At 48.7% G+C, this 19100-nt stretch overlaps 1 protein-coding gene across 3 annotated transcripts in view; it reads left to right on the top strand.

The window, feature by feature from the left end:
- Positions 82–19100, top strand: part of SREBF2 (sterol regulatory element binding transcription factor 2) — a 65241-nt gene continuing 46222 nt past the window's right edge. The window contains exon 1 of one of the 3 annotated variants that reach the window (XM_021091444.1): positions 82–361. In XM_021091444.1, the coding sequence (XP_020947103.1) occupies positions 274–361 (88 nt within the window). In that variant the 5' untranslated portion in view covers positions 82–273. Of the gene's footprint in view, positions 362–464; positions 1037–19100 lie in introns of those variants that run through there. The other 2 variants (XM_021091445.1, XM_021091446.1) reach the window with 2 other exon arrangements.

Genomic DNA, 19100 nt, shown 5'->3' with positions numbered 1-19100 from the left:
CCGCTCCGCAAGGCGATTGGTCAAGATGGGCCTGGTCCCATTGACAACAAACAAGGGGGTGCGCGGCCTGGGGGCGGGGCCATAGAGGGCGCGGGTTGGGGCGGGGGAATCCCGCCCCGCCCTCCCGCGCAGCGCAAACATGGCGGCGGTTGGCACCGGCCGGTGAGGCAGTACCGGGCGGGAGCTCTTGGGTGTCATGGGTGGTGACGGCGGCACCGCCCTCGCGTCTCCCTGAGCGGGACGGCAGGGGGGTCCTCTGCGCCGAGCCGGGCGATGGACGAAAGCGGCGAGCTGGGCGGTCTGGAGACCATGGAGACCCTCACGGAGCTGGGCGACGAGCTGACCCTAGGGGACATCGACGGTGAGTGATGGGTGGGTGGGTGGATGGGAGTGCGGGGGCGCGCGGAGAGGAAGGGGTTACGGCGGCGCGCGCGGGGGCGCGTACGCCCATCCCCCGGCACCCCAGTCTCGCGCGGGAAGAACCGGCACGCGCGGTCGCCCCGGCAGTCCCCAGCCCTCGGCGCTGCGGGTTTCAGCCCCGCCGGGCCGCTCGGTTTCGGCAGACCATGGGATCTTGTCGGGGGCGTCGCGGGGGAGCGGCCTGAGGGGAGCGCGCGGCCGCCGTTTCCCTTGCGCGCCTACACGCGCCGCCCGAGGTCCCGCTTGCCAGCCAGCGGGCCCACGTCGCACCTGTCACTCCCCGCCCGGCCGCGTGGGCAGCTTGGGATTCCCGGGGCCGGGCCCCCAGGCTCCGCGCGCTCACCCCTCAGGTCTTCTCCGGGTTGAGCCACGGCCCAGTTTCTCCGTGCTTCGGGAAACTTTGGGCAGCGAGCGGCCGCAGAAGCAGGTTGCTGATGAAACGAGTGGTGGCGGCGTAACGTGGACGCATCTCTCCGGGGTTGAGACCGGGCCGCTCCTGCTGTCGTTCTGCACAGGGAGTTGAGCAGCAGGAGTTTTGAGTTGTGGCCCCTCGGGGACAGGCTGGGGAGCGGGTGGCCTTTGTTCCGACGACCTTAACAGCGGAAAGGAAGAGCTGGTAGGAGCCCAGGGATGCTCTCTTGCAATACTCTCATTTGGTGGCTACGGAACCTAAAGTTTGCAGAGGGTCAGCGGCTTGCCCGGGGTCCCCCAGCTGGTTACAGAGCACAGTTCCTGGGCCAGTGTTGGTGTCGCCACTACCTGATCCTGGGGGGTGAGGAGTCCAGTGAATAGGTTAGTCACCAAAATAATAATTCTCAGTAGTTGGGCTCTTCCGATATTCTAGGCCCCAGACACTTTATATTGTTTCACTTATTCCTCACTACAGTCACTCGAGATAGATGTTCTTATTGCTCCTACTTTACAGGACACTGAGAGCAGGAGGTGTTAACTTTAGATTGTCCAGAACCCATGCTCTTAATCAGTAACTCAGGTGTGTTTTGCTCTTGAGTTTTACCAAGTGCTTTCAAGTCCAAGATCTCACTACAGCCTTGCAGGCAGGTAGGATGGCTCCCATTTAATTATACAGATGAAGAAACCCAGGCAGCAGAAGATTCTCTTCCAGGGGATGAGATAGTGGCAGAGGCTAATTGAAAAGGATCTGTTTCACATTTTGCTTTGGTTACATTTCACCCCTCGGCCTGACCTTGCTTTCTGATTTTGGTCATCCAGGCAGTGTGGTAAGATCCTTAAATGAAACCTCAAGTCTAACCACAGACTTTTCCACTGAGTGCTGCTAAATACAGAGATGTGTTGACAAATGGGGGAGGGAGGTTCTGAGAACTTAACAAGGGCAGCTAACATGTTGTGAGTATTTACGTGCCAGGCACCGTATTAAATCCTCACACATATTAATGTTTTAGATTCTTTTTTTTTTCCTTAGTTTTATTTTAAGGCCGCACCTGCAGCATATGGAAGTTCCTGGGTCAGGGATTGAATTTAAGCCACAGCTGCGACTGGGGCAATACTCAATCCTTTAACCCACTGTGGGGGGCCAGGGATGGAACCTGCACCTGAGCCCCTGCCCTGCAGTTGGATTCTTAACCCACTGTGCCACAGTGGGGACGCTAATGTTCTCAATTCTTAACGAGTTCCATCAGGGAGACTCCTTGTCATACTACACTCCTCCCCTTCTTGTGGATCCTGACACTGAGGCTCAGGGCCTCATTAACTTACCCAAGTTTACATAGCCAGTAAGGATTATGTCCAAAGCTGCCTACCAGCAAGCTCACACAGAGAAATTTGTGTGCATTTTGCATTCCCATTCCAAAATTGATCCCTATTTGTCTTAATTTGTAATGTGTTAAAGTACCTAGTAGTTAAGTATTAACCTTATCCCCATAGATTCCTGAGTAAAATGTACATTCTGGAAACTACCAGAGTGGTTCAGTGGCTTCACGGGGCTCCATATTAGATTTGGGGGAAAGTGGCTCCCTGTCTTCATTGGTCAACAAGTATTCAAGTGCCAGCTGTGGTTTCTGAGCTTCAGGGAACATGGAAAGATAGAAAAGATATGGATAGATATGTTGTGGCTCAGCAGTAATGAACCCAACTAGTATCCATGAGGATGCGGGTTTGATCCCTGGCCTCGCTCAGTGGCTTAAGGATCCCGAGTTGCTGTGAGCTGTGGTATAGGTCACAGACACGGCTCATATCCTGTAGTGCTGTGGCTGTAGTGTAGACCGGCAGCTGTAGTTCCCATTCACCCCCTAGCCTGGGAACCTCCGTATGCTGCAAGTGTGGCCCTAAAAAAAGCAAAAAAAAAAACCAAAACCAACAACAACAAACAAAAAAAGAATAGGAAAGATAGAATTTTATGACTTCATGGAGCTGGAGATGAATAATGAAACTGTGGTGCCAAGTACAGAACAGCTCACAATTACCCAGAGCAGTGATGGAACATCAGCATTGGAGGGAGCTCGGTGTAAAGACTGGTTTAGTAGGATGGTCACTACAAGGCCCTTCACCTGGGCCTTGGAGGAAAGAAGCATTGGGCGGTTGAAGGCCAGCCATCTGCAGATATAAATTTCCCTGAATACTTATCCATTCATCCCTCTCCATGATGTCAGCCCCATGAAGCCAGGGCCTTTATTTTGTTCCCTTCATCAAGAATTAAGTAGTTTGTGGAATACCTGAATGATTTCAGGGACCTCGAGCTAGGCAGGATTCTAAGTTGTCCTAGGCCCAGCCCTTGGTGTTGGGTTAGATTAGGGCTGGCCAGCCTGGATGCTTCTAGAAACCAGTCAGGTGAGGAAGGAGAGACTCCGTGTGTGTGAACACATATACTTCCTTTGTGTGTGGTGGAAGGGGGTGGGTACCTGTAACCTAGAGAGCTAATGCCTGCCTTTAGGAGGCAGCCCTCTGGGTGTGAAGTGATGATACTGAGAGGAGGATGGATGGGGATGGGAAATGGCTGTTGTGTAAGATGCTGGGCGTGATGGGACGTGGCCTCAGTGAAACTTGGCCTTTAAGGCAGAGCAGAGGTGGAATTCTAAGATCCCGTCAAGGCCTTCATCCTGGGCACCAGGAGGGTTCAGAAACCAGCAGGAAGAGCTGGTTTGCGGAGGTGATGAAAATTTGTCCTAAATGGACTGAAATTGATTTGCTAGTAGGAAATGGGAGGCAGATACTTAAGAGAAGGTTAAAACTGGGGATGCAGATGGAGGAGCAGACACCCAGATTGGTGGGTTGAGGATAGAGATGAGAGAAGAAGATGGAACCAGAGGTCAGAGCAGGTGAGGGAAGTGGGATAAACTAAGGGGAGGTGAGCTTTCTGAGGAGCTGTTAGTGGATGACGGAGACAGTGCTACAGAGGACGGCAAGGATGACAAGGCCACGGAAGGAATCATGGGGTCTGGCAGTTAGGAGGCCCACCTTCGACAGCATTCGGATGGAGCAGGGCTGGGAAAACCAGAAAGGAGTCAGGGGTGACCAGGTGGTGGGCGAGGAGAGGCAGCTGCTCTCTTTGGAGAAGGTTGAAGAAACTTTTCAGCGAGCTAATTTCTATCTTTATGGGTTGGCCTATTCTGGACCTTTCATATAAATGGAATCCTACAGTCTGAGGCTTTCTTCACTGAGCATAATGTTGAGTTTCATCTGTGGGGCCCCACAGTGTTCCCTTACATGGCTAGACCTCATTTTGTTTATCTGTTCTTCAGTTGTTGGACATTTAGGTTGTTGCCACTTTTTGGCTTTTACAAATGAAGCTGCTCTGAACATTTGTGCACAGGTTTTTCTGTGGACATGCGTTTTCTTTTCTCTTGTGTGGATCCTCTCCGTTTTTTGTTTGCTGTCTGTTTTTTACTAGGGCTTTTGATAGCCCTGTTTATTCACTTGCTTACTTTCCTTGTTCCTGTAACTAATTCAGCCCTGTTTTGTGACGGAAACTCAGTACGGTGGTCAGTTCCTTTTGTCCCCTTGTTGGGGTCTCTTTTGGAGCTTGCCCTGTTTGTGCCCCAGCTGATGGAAGCTTGTCTAGGTCTGCTGCTGTTCTGCACTTATCCTGGGACTACCCTTAACCATCCCTGGGGGAGGAGGGGTATGTTGAAGCTCCTGTCCCCTAGTTCTTGTTTTGTTTTGTTTTCCACTCCCTTACTTCGATGTAGCACATCATCCAGTACCTTCCTTCAAGAGAGATAAATTGAGGGGGGGGGTTGCCTCTCTAAAAATATCTTTATTCTCACCTTTCCAATTTGATAATTTGAGTGAGTTAGATTCTTAGGTTGAAAGCATCGCTTAATTGTTTTCTAGCTTCTAGTAGTTGAGAAATCTGATACCATTTTGATTCCCGACCTTCTGTGTGTGACATGTCTTCTGGAAGCTTGTGCCATCTTATCTTCATCCTTGTTGCTCTGAATCCCATGACCGTGTAGACTGACGTGGCTGAGCTATCAGTCATTGTCCCTGTGTGGTGGGCTCTGAAGGGCTCACAAAGTCAGATACGTGCCTTCAGGCTGTCCTCCTGCACCCCAGTCGGCGGAGAAACTTCCAGCTCCTTAACCTTGGAGTGGCGCTGTCTTGGGCCTCTGCTGGCTTCTCTCAGCATCTCTTCCATCTTTGGCAGAGTCCCCTGACAGTACCTGGCACTAAAGAGGGCTCTGTCAAAGTGGGTCTAATGGGGAAAGGAAAGCACTTCAAGTCTGGGGTGTTGGATGGGCCCCCAGTCTTGGTGTCCACGTCACCGGGAAGCTTGGAGTGGCCCAGCCCGTGTTTGGGAGGGAGTGGCTACACCACTGGCAGGGGAGGTGAGGAAAAGGGGTAGAAACTGACTTCGTGTTTCTCCAGTGAGTCATGCCTCCCAAAAACAGCTCAGTGAGGTGAAGCTCAGATCTGCTTTTTACCTGTGGTACCTTTTTCAAGACACAAGCTCTGTCTTGACACTTGAACATGTGTCACTGTTGCTAGTGTTTGGGTTGGAAGAGCTGCGTGGCTCTCAGCGTATGTGTTTTCTACCAGCTTTTAGCTCCTAATCTCACCCGGCTCCAGCTCCCGGGACACAGCTGGGTTTGCTCAGGCCACTGAGACCTTCTGCTTGGGTTTTGCCTCCTTCCTGGGTCTGTTTGGCCTCGCCCTTGACAAACGTTGTGGTGTTCACGCCCAGGCCTTTGGCCCAGTGTTCTGGAGCGCTGCATGCCTCTCACGGAGCAGTCTTTTCTGTCCTTCTCACACTCAGCTCAGGTCTTGATATTTTTTAAAAGTATGCTTTTGTTTCTCTCTGGACTAGGTCTTTTCTTTTTACAGTGTTGTCATTTAAAAAAGAGGTTCTTAAGCAGCTTTAGTCACGTAGCACTCCCGAGCATCACATTGTCCGCCCTGCTGGCTTCTCGTCTGAATGTGCAGGCAGGTTGTTACAACATTTTCACCTGCAGGTTGCTGTGTGTTGAGACACTTGAGGTGCAGTGACCGTGGAATTCAGCGTAATCCGTCTGAGGAGCAGACACCAGCCGTGTCCCTGTGCAACATTTGCGTCCTGCAGTTTTTCATTAACGTACACACTGTTGCTTTGAACATGAGTGAGCAAGTCGCTTTGGAGTTAGTTCATTGATGCGCATTTCCCAAGGAGGACTCTCCAAGTCAGGAGTGGAGTGACAGCTCTTAACACGTGCCAGCTGTAGCCCTTTCATTGTAAAAAACGTCCCCAGTGCTGTAAACTACTGTGGTGATTGGGACCTACTGTTTGGAAAATATTTTCATTTTTTTCCCCAAAAAGGTAATACATTCATATGGCAAAACAAGCACTATAAAAGGGTAGTGTGATGTCTTGCCCCCAGCCCTGTCGTCATCGGCTTAAGGCCTACAATCCCCAAGCTACTAATTTTTTTCAGTTTCCTTTACCTCCTTCAGAACTTTAATAGAAGTAAACAAATACGGATTTTCCTTTTTGCTACCTTTTTTATTTTTCACAAACGGCTAGCATGCTAGATAAGCTTTGTTCTTCTGCAGCTTATCCTTTTTTTTTTTTAATCCTAACAACGTGTCTTATAGAGATCCTTCCAGCCTTTTTTGCTGCTGCTTGTTTTCCATTGTATAGCTGCACTGTAATGCATTCATCCAGTCCCTTTTTGATGGACAGTTGAGGGTGATTCCAGTCTTACTGCTAAAAACTGCTGTAAGTGAATGGCTTTATAAATTCATCATTTCACACATGTGCAGGTGTGGAGCAGGATAAATGACCAGAAGTGAGGTTTCTGGGTCCAAGTGGGCTGGTAATGTCCACAGCATACATGCTGCAGGAATCAAGTGAGATAAAACTTAAAAGGAAGGGGCAGAAGCTAAATTCTCGTCTGGCTCCTTGTGCATTTGCGTTTTGTTTTCTTTTAAATTTTTTTTTTTTTTTTTTGCTTTTTAGGGCCACACCTGCTGCCCATGGAAGTTCCCAGGCTAGGGGTTGAATCTGCTACAGCTGCCGCATCTGTGACCCACACCACAGCTTATGGCAACGCCAGATCCCCAACCCACTGAGCAAGGCCAGGGATCAAACCCATGTCCTCATGGATACTAGTCGGATTCATTTCTGCTGTGCCACAGTGGGAACTCTGCATTTGTGGTTTTGATAGCTCCTGTCAGACTGCTCTCCACAGTGGAGGTACCAAGGTTCTCTCGCCAGTGGGGAGGAGAGGGCCTTTTCCCCTCATCCAGCCAGAGTCTGGAGCTCTCCCTTTATTCTGCCTGTCTCTTTGCCACACGTGTGCCAGTTTAGAGCTGATGCCAGCCAGCCCCCCAGCAGTGCACACGTATGGACCCCTCTGTCCTGCTTCTCGTTTCCTCATGTGACTTTTCTGTGCTTAAAACCAGTGGACAGTCAGTGGGTAGCCACCATCTTTCCGGGCAATCCCTCCCTGGGCCTCCGCTGTGTCCTCTGCTTGCCCAGGACCCTTGTGGTTGCGATTGTCTTACTCCTGCTGCCTTTGGTTTCTTGGAGTGAGCCGTCGTCTAGATTGCTTGCTCTCTGTTCTTTTAAAATTGCTTCTGAAGTCACAGCAGTTCCTTCTTAGCCCCCTGCCTTGGAGGACTTGAAAAATAGCTCTGAGAGTTCCCATCTTGGTGCAGCGGAAGCAAATCCGACTAGGAACCATGAGGTTGTGGGTTCGATCCAGCATTGCCGTGAGCTGTGGTGTAGGCTCGGATCTGGCATTGCTGTGGCTGTGGCGTAGGCCGGCAGCTGTAGCTCCGATTAGACCCCTAGCCTGGGAACCTCCATATGCCGTGGGTGCGGCCCTAAAAAGACAAAAAGACAAAAAAAAAAAAAAAGAAAAGAAAAGAAAAGAAAAAATGGCTTCCGGTTTTACATTGTTTCCCTGAGGCTCTTTTCTGCCTGGGTTCCCTTTCATGCAGTGCCTTGGTGGCAGCCTTGGCTGTCCTGAAATTTCAGTGCGTCCTCGCATAAAAATCCTTTGGGGGTTTCCATACCTATGAATAGTGTTCTGGAAGTTGCTTCCTTTCGCTCTAATTTTCTTAAGACTGCTTTTCACCAAAATCTGTAGACGTTTTTAGAAATGCCCTTTTATGAAGAGTCTCACTTCTCATAATAGTTTCCTTTGAGCTTAGTAGTTTTTCTTGGTAGTTTCTGAGCTGGTCGGGTGGCCTCTCTGTGACTGTTTGTTGGGCAAGACTGAAATGGACTTGTGAGAGCTGCTTTCCATTGTGTGATTCTTCTACACAGACATACACTGCATTTGAGAATGACTCTGGGACCCTTTCGTCTTGGTCCTACCATTGTACCATCATTTACCTTGAGCCCCACCGGTTCTCTCGGTGAATGTAACCTGTCTTGTTCCTTATTAGTCATCGACTCTGTTTATAGACCGTCTACTTTTCCATCCTTCATCAGGTCGTAGGCAGCACCCACTATGTGCCCAGCACTGGGTCTGGTTAGCCCTGCAGTTGAGACCCTCACGGAGGGCCTGTTTTGTGCTGGGCCCTGGGTGCAGCACTCTCAGAGTAGCATGGTCCCTGCCCTCACATGGTGTGAAGGGCCCTTTACCTACACTGTCTCGTGATATGTTTAAATTCTTTCTCCGATTCCACGTCATGTTACAGATAAAGAAACTGAGGACCAGCTCTCACAGTAAGTTGTAGAATGGCAACCATAATCCATTCAAGTCCAACTCCAAAACCCACGTGCTTTTCTTTTCCTCTGCCCCACGCAGAGTCCCTGCCTTACATGAGCTTGCGAGCTTCACGCTGTGAACAAGGCGGGGTGGTGAGCTCTGCCCAAGGACACATTCAGTCCACATGTGTTTATCCAGAAGGGCCTGGCTGTGCTGGGCACTTGAAGTGACTTCCCCCACGCCCCGCAGCAATTTTCTAAGCCTTGTTTCCCCTGCAGGGTGGGGTTGGGGATGTCTGTCTCCCAGGTGCTGTTAGAATGGAGCAAACGAAACACAGAAGAGGAAGAGGGCAGGAGATAACACTCTGTGACGCCCTCTGAGAGTGAATGAGGAACTAGCTACGAGTCGCCAGTTGACTCTTAGGACCAAGGGGCCGTTTTGAAATGTTTATTTCTTCCTTTGAAAGGGCTTTTGTAGGTGTGGTGGGTGGGACACAAAAGAGCAGTCACAGAGAACAGGGTGAAGTGTTCCATTTCTGGACCACAGACTCAAGGGTTAAACTTTGTTGACATGGTGGAATTTTTTAAAGAGTAGCAGAGTCCCAGAGCCTGGGCCTCAAAGTAAGGCTTTCTGGGGAACCTCTGTTTACAAACCAATCTTAAACCTTCGAAGGGCTTGGGAACTGGAAAACAGCCCTTCTGCACCTCCCAGGCCTTGGGAATTGCTCATGAATATGTGTCTAAATGTCCCTTAGAATCCAGCTTCTGTGTCTGGCCCCGTGGAACTGGTCCGTTGGGCCCAGTGATGAAATTCTGGCTGCTGAACCAGATGCGGAACTGCCTTGTTAAACCTGTGCCTGCTTGACTCAGGCCCTCGTCGCACACAGCAACAAGCCAAGCGGAAGTCATGCTTCTTCCTAAGTGTGAAAGTTCCCATGGAGCCTCACACTTAACACAAGTCCTTCTGATACATTTGTCTTCCTAACAGTGCTGTGAGAGAGATTTTTATTCCCATTTTGCAGATGAAAGTATGTAGTCAGAGAAAATGATTTGTCCAAGGGTTACTGTTCTGATGCAGTGGGGTCAGGAGTTGAACTTGGGCCTTGTGACATGGACTCTGTCCTCCTCCCTGGCTGTGGGAATGAGGTGGGAGATGCCCTGGCTCAGGAAGCCTGTCCCAGAGCCCCTGCTCTGGTCAGAAGCTGTTTTTAAAATTTTAAGTTTAAAAAAATATGTGTGTTCATTCCAGTTCATTGTGAGTATCCACTCCATTCCCAGCAGAGCACTAGACCCTGGGGTGTCAGGAGATGAATGAAACAGTCCTGACGTTCAGGGGGCTGACGTCTGAGAACCAGTCATAATACAAAGCCAGATGCCACAGAGGCCAGAACAGAGGAACAAAAGCCTAAGTTTTTGGAGCACTAAGGAAGAGAAGTAGAAAAATCTTCACAGAGACTTTGGCATTTGACCTGAGCTGTAAAGGATGAGCGAACAGCGCTTTAGCAAAGAGAATTTGGAAAGACAAGGTGTTCATTTTGACAGGATTGGACCAAAGTTTGGAATAATTTGCATGCTCTGGGAATATGTGATTCGTTTTGGCTGGAGTACAGTGTGGGACAGAGGTCCTCAAACCCTGCTGTGCCAAAGACCCTGCCAGGGTACACCCCCAAAGAGCCAAATGTGGAAGGTCTGGGGTAGAGGGGGGCGGCTGACTAGTGGAGGAAGTGGAATCAGTGTCCCTGGCTGAGTCAGGAATCCTTTTGAAAGGCTTGACCAATGGGACCCAAATAAGCTTTTGCACAACAAAGGAAACTATTAAAAAAATTTTTTTTAAAAAGGAGTTCCCATTGTGGCTCGGCGGTAATGAACCTGACTAATATCCATGAGAATGTGGGTTTGATCCCTGGCCTTACTCAGTGTGGTGAAGATCTGGCATTGAGCTGTGAGTTGTGGCATAGTTGGCAGACATGGCTTGAATCTTGGGTAGCTGTGGTTGTGGTGTAGGCCAGCAGCAAATGATGCAACCAACAAAGGCTTTATCTCCAAAATATGCAAACAACTCTTATAACTCAACAGCAAAAAAAAAAAACAACCCAATTGAAAAATGGGCAGAAGACCCAAATAGACATTTTCACAAAGAAGACAGGAGTGGCCAACAGGTACATGAAAAAATGCTCAACATCATTAATTATTAGAGAAATGCAAATGAAAACTACAATGAGGTACCACCTCACAGCAGTCAGAATGGCTCCTATTAGTAAGTCCACAAATAACAAATACTGGAGAGGGTGTGGAGAAAAGGGAACCCTCCTGCACTATTGGTGGGGATGTAACTTGGTACAACCACTATGGAAAACAGTAAGGAGGTACCACAGAAAACTAAATATAGAACTACTGTATGATCCAGCAGCCCCACTCCTGGGCATCTATCCAGACAAAACTTTTCTTGAAAAAGATACATGCACCCCTGTGTTCATTGCAGCAGTATTCGCAACAGCCAAGACATGGAAACAGCCTAAATGTCCATCAACAGATGAGTGGATTAAGATGTGGTACATAAACAGTGGAATACTACTCGGCCGTAAAAAGAACAAAGCAATTCCATTTGCAGCAACATGGATGGAACTAGAGATTCTAAGTGAAGTAACTCAGAAAGAGAAAGACAAATACCATATAATATCATTTATATCTGGGATCTAATATATAGTACAAATGAATCTACAGAAAAAAAATCTCATGGACTTGGAGAATAGACTTGTGGTTGCCAACGAGTGGGGGAGTGGGATGGACTGGGAGTTTGGTGTTGGTAGATGTAAACTATTGCATTTGGAGTAGATAGGCAATGAGATCCTGCTGTGTAGCACTGGGAACAATATCCGGTCACCAGTGATGGAACATGATGGAGGATGATGTGAGAAAAAGGATATATGTATATGTATAACTGCGCCACTTGGCTGTACAGCAGAATTGACAGAACATTGTGAATCAACTATAATTAAAAAAAAAAAAAAAAAAAAAAAAAAAAAAAAGGATTCTGGTTCCCTAAGTTCAGGGTGCTTCTCTCGTTCAAAAAAAGAAACGCTTGACTACTGCACTCAGGTGTGTGGGTGATTTGCAGGCTACATCTTTTTTTTTTTTTTTTACTTTTTAAGGCCACACTTGTGGCATATGGAGGTTCACAGGCCAGGAGTTGAATCGGAGCTACAGCTGTCAGCCGCAACTGTGGCCACAACAACATGGGATCCAAGCAGCATCTTCGACCTACACCACAGCTCACAGCAACGCCGGATCCTTAACCCACTAAGTGAGGCCAGGGATCGAACCTGCAACCTCGTGGTTCCTAGTCGGGTTCTTTAACCACTGAGCCATGAAGGGAACTCCCAGGCTACATCCTTGATAAAGTGTTATTAGTTATCTTTCTCAGACTCAGTTTTGAGCAGGTCCCTCTCCTGCTTCACTGCATTCTGTATCAGTCAGGAGTCTTGGTGGTAAGCAGCAGAAACTGCCTCTAGCTAGCTCAAACAGAAAAGGAGTTTTTTTGCAAGGATGGTACACAGATAGATCAGAAAAGCTGGAGACCTGGACTTGGAAGATGGGCCAGAGCCACGGGAGGCTTGGCAGCAGAGCCCAGCTGAGGAGAGCCTGAGCAACTCCATAAACTGTGACAAGAGTGAGAAGAGACAGGTGCCTTACAAAGAAAAAGATGTCAGAGGGCAGAGAAAGGGCTGATCCAACCCGCCAGGCAGTGAAAGCTGGGTCTAGAAGGATGAAGTAACTTCTTTCATGGGGGTCTCTGTTTTCCCTGTGAGGTTGGGTGTGGGAAGGGAACCACCACCAGAGTCCTTGCTCTGTGCTGGGCCTCACGCAGGACACTCGGGATCCTCCAGCTCCTGGCACACAGCGCACAGCTTGTGCACGTGCTGGGTGGATGTTTGTGGCATGATTGACTAACTCTCTTGGCAGGTATCGTTTTCGTCTTTACTCCTGGGGAGACTGGGGTGTGGTAATGAATGGAAGGGTAGGTTGGTGGGTCGATGGGGTCTTTGGCTTTGGCCTTTCACTTTAAGGACTGAAAAAGGTTGAGATCTCCTGTTCTGGAGACTCTGCCCCCCAGAGGAGGACTGTTCAGGTGAAGCGGCTGGTGCCTGACTCTGTTGACACTTGATCACCTGGCGTCATGCAGCGTGAGGCCCTCGGATAACAGAACGGGATTGTGCAGGAGCACTCCTTGGAGGCTTACTCTCCGCGTGTTGCCTCTCTTGCAGTCTTGTTCCAGGACAGTGAGAGGGAATAGCGCAAGGCAGGGCAGGAGCAGCCCAAGAAGGACATACAGGAGTGCTTGGGATGTCACGCCCTCCCTTCCCCTTCCTGAGCTGGTGTGTTTGAGCTCATTCAAGCACCAGCTCTTACTGAGCGTCTGCCCGATGTTGGGCCCTGGTGACATCCATGCCGTCGTTGAAGCAGAGCATGTGTACAGGGTGGCAGCTTAGAGCTTGCCTTAAATCCCAGCCCCAGTACCTTCTGACTGGTTGATGTTGGGCAAGGGGCTTAACCTCTCTGGGACTCGTTTTCCTTGTGTATGAGGCGGAGGTGATAATGGTGTCTACCCCAAAGTGTTGTAGAGATTAAATGATGAAATTTATGTAAAGTGCTTAATTAACATAATAGCTGGCACATAGTAAGAGCTCAGTATATGTTAACAATTACTGTACTATTTTTATTGTTCCTAATTGACTTAAGTTTTTTCTTTTTCTTCCCCCTTTTTGGCTACCCTGCAGCATATGGAGATCCCAGGCCAGGGATCAGATCCGAGCCTCAGTCTTGACCTACGTTGCAGCCGAGGCAATGCGGGATCCTTAACCCCTTGTGCCGGGCTGGGGATCGAACCTGAGTCCTGGCAGTGCAGCGACACCAACGATCCTGTTGTACCACAGCGGGAGCTCCATGTTTTTTCTTTTTTTCTTTTTTTTCTTTTTTGCTTTGTAGGGCCATCCTGGCGGCATGTGGAGGGTCCCAGGCTGGGAGTCCATTCGCAGCTGTAGCCGCCGGCCTATGCCAGAGCCACAGCAACTCGGGATCTGAGCCACGTCTGCGACCCACACCACAGCTCACGGCAACGCCAGATCCTTAACCCATTGAGCAAGGCTAGGGTTCAAACCTGCGTCCTCATGGATGCTAGTCGAGTTCGTTAACTGCTGAGCCACAATGGGAACTCCTGTTTTTTCTTCATACTTGTGGTTCTCAAAGTCTATCCTTGACCTCTTTCTAAGCATTCAAAGTAATGAGTGGAATAAGATGGGCAGCCTGTCAGACGTGGGGTGTCAACAAATCCAGTGCCTCTGATTTGGTGCTGGGAAGGGTTAGGGGCTTGGACACAGGGTGGGGCTCGAGAGGTGCGGTGAATTCGGGAGCCCAGCCGCCGCCGTGAGGCGGGCAGCCCCGGGGATGGCGAGACTCCTGAGAGGAAACCCCCACTGTGCTTGTTGGGGCGACTTCAGGAGCAGGGTGCTCATGGGAGGAGCACAGGGTCCAGCCGAGGGTAGAGAAGGCTCCTGCCTCAGTGTGCCGCTCGGGCTCACCTGCCTAAGACCCCCATTTTGGACTTGGACTCTTCTCTTCCTGCGTAACCACCACCACCACCCCCTGGAAGCACTTGTGAGAGCTGCGCACTTGGTACCCCATTTAAAAGAGAGCTTGAAAGGGCTCCCTCACAGGGGGATTTGCATTGTATACCTCGATGTGTGGAAGTGCCAGCAAGGTGTTAGAAGCAGAAACAACTGGGTGACCGTGCTAATGAGGTTCTTTTCTAAGATCGTTTTTTAAAAAATCACGTTGGAGCTTTGTCTATAAATACACACATATTTGCATATAAACATGAAGTAAATCACCCTAAAAATCCACAACAGGAGTTCCCATTGTGGCGTAGTGGAAATGAATCTGACTAGGAACCAGAGGTTGCGGGTTCGATCCCTGGCCTCACTCAGTGGGTTAAGGATCCGGCGTTGCTGTGAGCTGCGGTATAGGTTGCAGACACAGCTTGGATCCCGCGTTGCTGTGACTCTGGCATAGGCCGGTGGCTGCAGCTCCGATTAGACCCCTAGCCTGGGAACCTCCATATGCCGTGAGTGCAGCCCTAAAAATACCAAAAAAAAAAAAAAAATCCACAACAAAAAGCTTTTTAAGTGACAAACTTCAACTGGTTCCTCTTGCATCGTGTGCCGTTTTTCACCCGAACTCCCAGCGCCGGCCCCGGCAGATGCTCACACAGGGTTTCTTCTCCACAGCACATGCCTCTTGACCGTGTTCAAGTCTTGTGTCTGGCACATAGTAGGCTCTGTTAAAGTTTGTTGAATGCATGTCGTGAGGGATGTGTCTTTATCGATTTGTTCTTTATTTGAAAAATGAGAGTGGTGTTGTTGAAAGGAGCATCTTGTCAGGGCAGGAAGTCTCATTTGGAGAAGAATGTAGTAATTTGGGAGGAAGCTATACTTGCAAAATGCAGTCAGGCAAAAACCTCTCTCCTCTCCTCCTCCATGAATCAGTTACATGCGTGTTATCCTGAGATGAATCTTCCTCCCTTAGCAGTGAACTTCATATCGGAAGTAATGAGAGACGTTACATAACTACCCCGCTCCACACACACTCTGATGCCCCTTACTTTATGGTCACTCCAAGTCTGTCTTGCTTCTTTCTCCCAAGCTGTGATGACCTAAATCCAAGAAATGTGGGGGGTGGGGTTTTGGTAGCAGAAAAGAAGTGCATGAAGGAGAGACTCAGACAACCCTCCATATGGGTGTCAGTTCAGATCTCAGCTCAGCCACTTTGTAGCTGGGGGAAGGGGGCCTTGGGCAGGCAATTTAGCTTCTCCGAGCCTTATTTTCCTCACTTGTAAAGTAGAATAATAATACCAGCCTCTGAGTTTATGTGAAGTGCTAAGTAGAGATCAGTGATGGCCGTGACCATGTGGTCCTCATAGAATCGATGTGAAATGCATGTAATTTCAGTCCTCATCACCTTCTGTGCATGTAAGTAAAATATAAATGTGATTTCTAATTAGAAAAGATGGGGACGTTCCCGTTGTGGCTCAGCAGTTAACGAACCCGACTAGTATCCATGGGGCTCCAGTTTGATCCCTGGCCTTGCACAGTGGGTTAGGGATCTGGCATTGCCATGAACTGTGGTGTAGGTCACAGGCATGGCTTGGATCTGGAGTGGCTGTGGCTGTGGTGGAGGCCAGCAGCTACAGCTCTGATTTGACCCCTAGCATGGGTACCTCCATATGCTGGGGGTTCGGCCCTAAAAAGACGAAAAAAAAAAAAAAAAAAGAAGGAAAATATGCTTATTAGCTTTGTCCCTGCGTTGTTTTTGCTTTTAAACATCAGTGGTATAACCTTAGGCTTTTAGTCAAAGGTTAAATTGGAATCTAACCTGGAGATGTCCCTCTTTCAAATGTTATGTTAAAAAAAAATCAAACATTTTATTATGTGCTGGACGTATTCCTATACATTAATATATACCTATCAGAGTTTGGATTGTTCCCATATTTATAAATAAAGAAACTGAGTCTCAAGGAGATAAATAAATTTTCCAAAGGCAGCACAGCAATTGCATTACTAGATTCACAACCCAGTTTCGCTGATTCCACTGCCAGTTTTTTTTCCCCTCTTTTTTTTTTTAATTTTCTTTTTATGGCTATGCATGGGGTACATGGGAATCCCCAGGCCAGGAGTCTGAGTGGAGCTGCAGCTAAGGCCTACTCCACAGCCACTGCAATGCCAGATCCTTAACCCATTGAGGCCAGAGACTACATTGGGTTCTTAACCCACCAAGCCACCATGGGAACTCCAGCCAGTTCTCTTTGAATTCAAACTTGGGAATCTCCATTCTGTTTGGCCTTCCAGTTTGTTCTTAGTTTAGCTTTTTGACATCCTGCTTTTCTTCATTAATGATTCTTTGATGGGAGTTCCCTGGTGGCTCAGTGGGTGAAGGATTCGGCATTGTCACAGTGGTGGCTCAGGTCACTGCTGAGGTGCAGGTTCAATCCCTGGCCTAGGAACTTCTGCACGCCGCAGGCATGGCGTATATATGTGATTCTTTGCCACATTTCCTTCACACAGTCCCTGTGGCCTGTTTCCCAGTTTTCATACATGACCAGAACTTTTCTATAATTGATTTTCAGAAGAATCTCTTCATTTGACAACGTTATCCTAGTTTTTATTTTAGCTGTTTTGATATTCTCTCATATGAGAATATAGCCCTAAGTTTTTGTTTAGAACGATTCTTAAGCTTCTGATGAGCTCATGATTGGGGGCTCTGTGCAGGCTGCTGAGCAGCTGCTGGGCTACAGGGCCCTCCTTCCTAGAGCACTGTTTTCCTTCTTTTTTTTTTTTTTGGTCTTTTTGCTATTTCTTGGGCCGCTCCCGCGGCATATGGAGGTTCCCAGGCTAGGGGTCGAATCGGAGCCGTAGCCACCAGCTTACGTCAGAGCCACAGCAACGCAGGATCTGAGCCGCGTCTGCAGCCTACACCACAGCTCACGACAACGCCAGATCGTTAACCCACTGAGCAAGGCCAGGGACCGAACCCGCAACCTCATGGTTCCTAGTCAGATTCGTTAACCACTGAGCCATGACGGGAACTCCTGTTTTCCTTCTTTAGTAAGGAGACTATGAGGGGCAGATCCCTTCATGATTTGTTCCCGACTACCTGCCCACCTGGGTGCCCTTCAGCCGCCCACCATATGGCGCCAGGCCTCCAAGCCTTGGCTTATGATACACTGTGGGCCTGGGTTCACTTTGCATCCTGATCAGCCCTCAGCCCAGCTTCTTCAGGAGGCTGCTCGGCCTGCTGGAGTCAGTGATTTTATCATGGCCCCGTGTTCTCCTTGTCTGTAGTGACAGTCACTGCACTGTGTCACTTTCACTAACTCTTTGTGGCAAAGGGTTGTTCCATCATCTCTGTGAGTCAGCGCATGCTGGGTGTTCAACATGTTTGTAACCTTTTGCGTTTATATACCTATTTTATCAAAAGTAGAAGCTTTGCGGAAATTGCTTAGATTTGTCCAGATTTTCCAGGATAATCCAAATTTCCAAAGTATTTTGTTCCAGGCTTCCCTAGTATCCTAGAGGTCAAAGATCTGGTGTTGTCACTGCTGTGGCGTGAGTTTCACATGCTGTGGGGACAGCCAAAAAAAAAAGTCTTGTCCCTTGTCCCATTGTGAGTGTCCCTTCCAATTTTGGTTCAGATGTCCAATTTTTTAAACTGCCAGAGGGCTTAGTGCTGGAAAGGTACAGGGGAGTGGAAGAGTCTGTCTATGTGCTTGTAGAACACAAGATATAAGAAAAACATTAAAAATTTAAAGTTAAAAATATACTCCTATACTAATATATCATCAGCACATATCAAAGACTTATTAACATTATTGAGAAAACCAGCAGGATAACAAAGCTGGACCCAGGGATAATGCAAGAAACTGATATGTGGGTAGTAGAAAAAGAATACGTTTGCATTTTGTGTGTGTGTGTCTTTTTGTCTTTTTAGGGCTGTTCCCACGGCACATGGAGGTTCCCAGGCTAGGGGTTGAATTGGAGCTGCAGCCACCAGCCTACACCACAGCCACAGCAATGCCAGTTCCGAGCCGAGTCTGCGACCTGCACCACAGCTCACGGCAACGCCGGATCCTTAACCCACTGAACGAGGCCTGGGATGGAACCCACAACCTCGTGGTTACTAGTTGGATTCGTTAACCACTGAGCAAATTTAGATGCATAACTGGTTAACTCACAGGGTGATAAAAACAAAGCTTTTAAGCTTATCTTTTTACCAAACAGAAATCATTTGCAACTTGTTAATTTTCTACAAGCAAAGGTGTGTCTAATCGGGGATAAAGAGGAAGTCACAGAAGTTTGTTCCCTAGAGCCTCAGGCGGCCTTTAGGTGGACGGGTCAGACAAGACTCTGGCCTGACTTTAAAGAGAAACTGTATTTTTTCCCCTTATTTTCAACTTCTGGACTTTTTTTTTTTATTTTCGTCTTTCTAAGGTGGCACCCACGGCATATGGAGGTTCCCAGGCCAGGGGTCCAGTCGGAGCTACAGCTGCCAGCCGACACCACAGCCACAGCAATGCAGGATCCTTAACCCACTGAGTGAGGCCAGGGATCAAAACCTCAACGTCATGGTTCCTAGTCGGATTCTTTCTGCTGCGCCACGACGGGAGCTCCCTGAACTTTTTTTTTTTTTTTTAAACAAATCACAAGATTTGGTTAGGTTCCAGAGCTAAAAGCTGGCTAGACCTGAGGTAGGAAAAGAGTCCTCGGTGGGAGTCATTGTTAAGTGTTTCACGATGGAATTGTGCAATTAAAGGGTGTGACCAGCAGGAAGGGAGGGGCGGGCGCGGTGACCACATTCTCAGATCCCCTCCCCACCCCCGCAAAGGTGAGTGCGGGAAAGGAAGAGAGCAGTTTCCCCAGGGGGATGCGGAGCTCAGCTGAGTGCGAGGGAGGGAGCCGTTGGGAGGAATCTGTGAAGCTCATGCTTAAGCAGTTTGATTTGCTTTGAAAGACTGTTGGACCAA

The sequence above is a fragment of the Sus scrofa genome, chromosome 5, assembly GCF_000003025.6.
Source record: "Sus scrofa isolate TJ Tabasco breed Duroc chromosome 5, Sscrofa11.1, whole genome shotgun sequence".
NCBI classification, from domain to species: Eukaryota; Metazoa; Chordata; class Mammalia; order Artiodactyla; family Suidae; genus Sus; species Sus scrofa.
The sequence above is the reverse complement of the archived record's forward strand: the minus strand, read 5'-3'. Positions and strand labels throughout refer to the sequence as shown.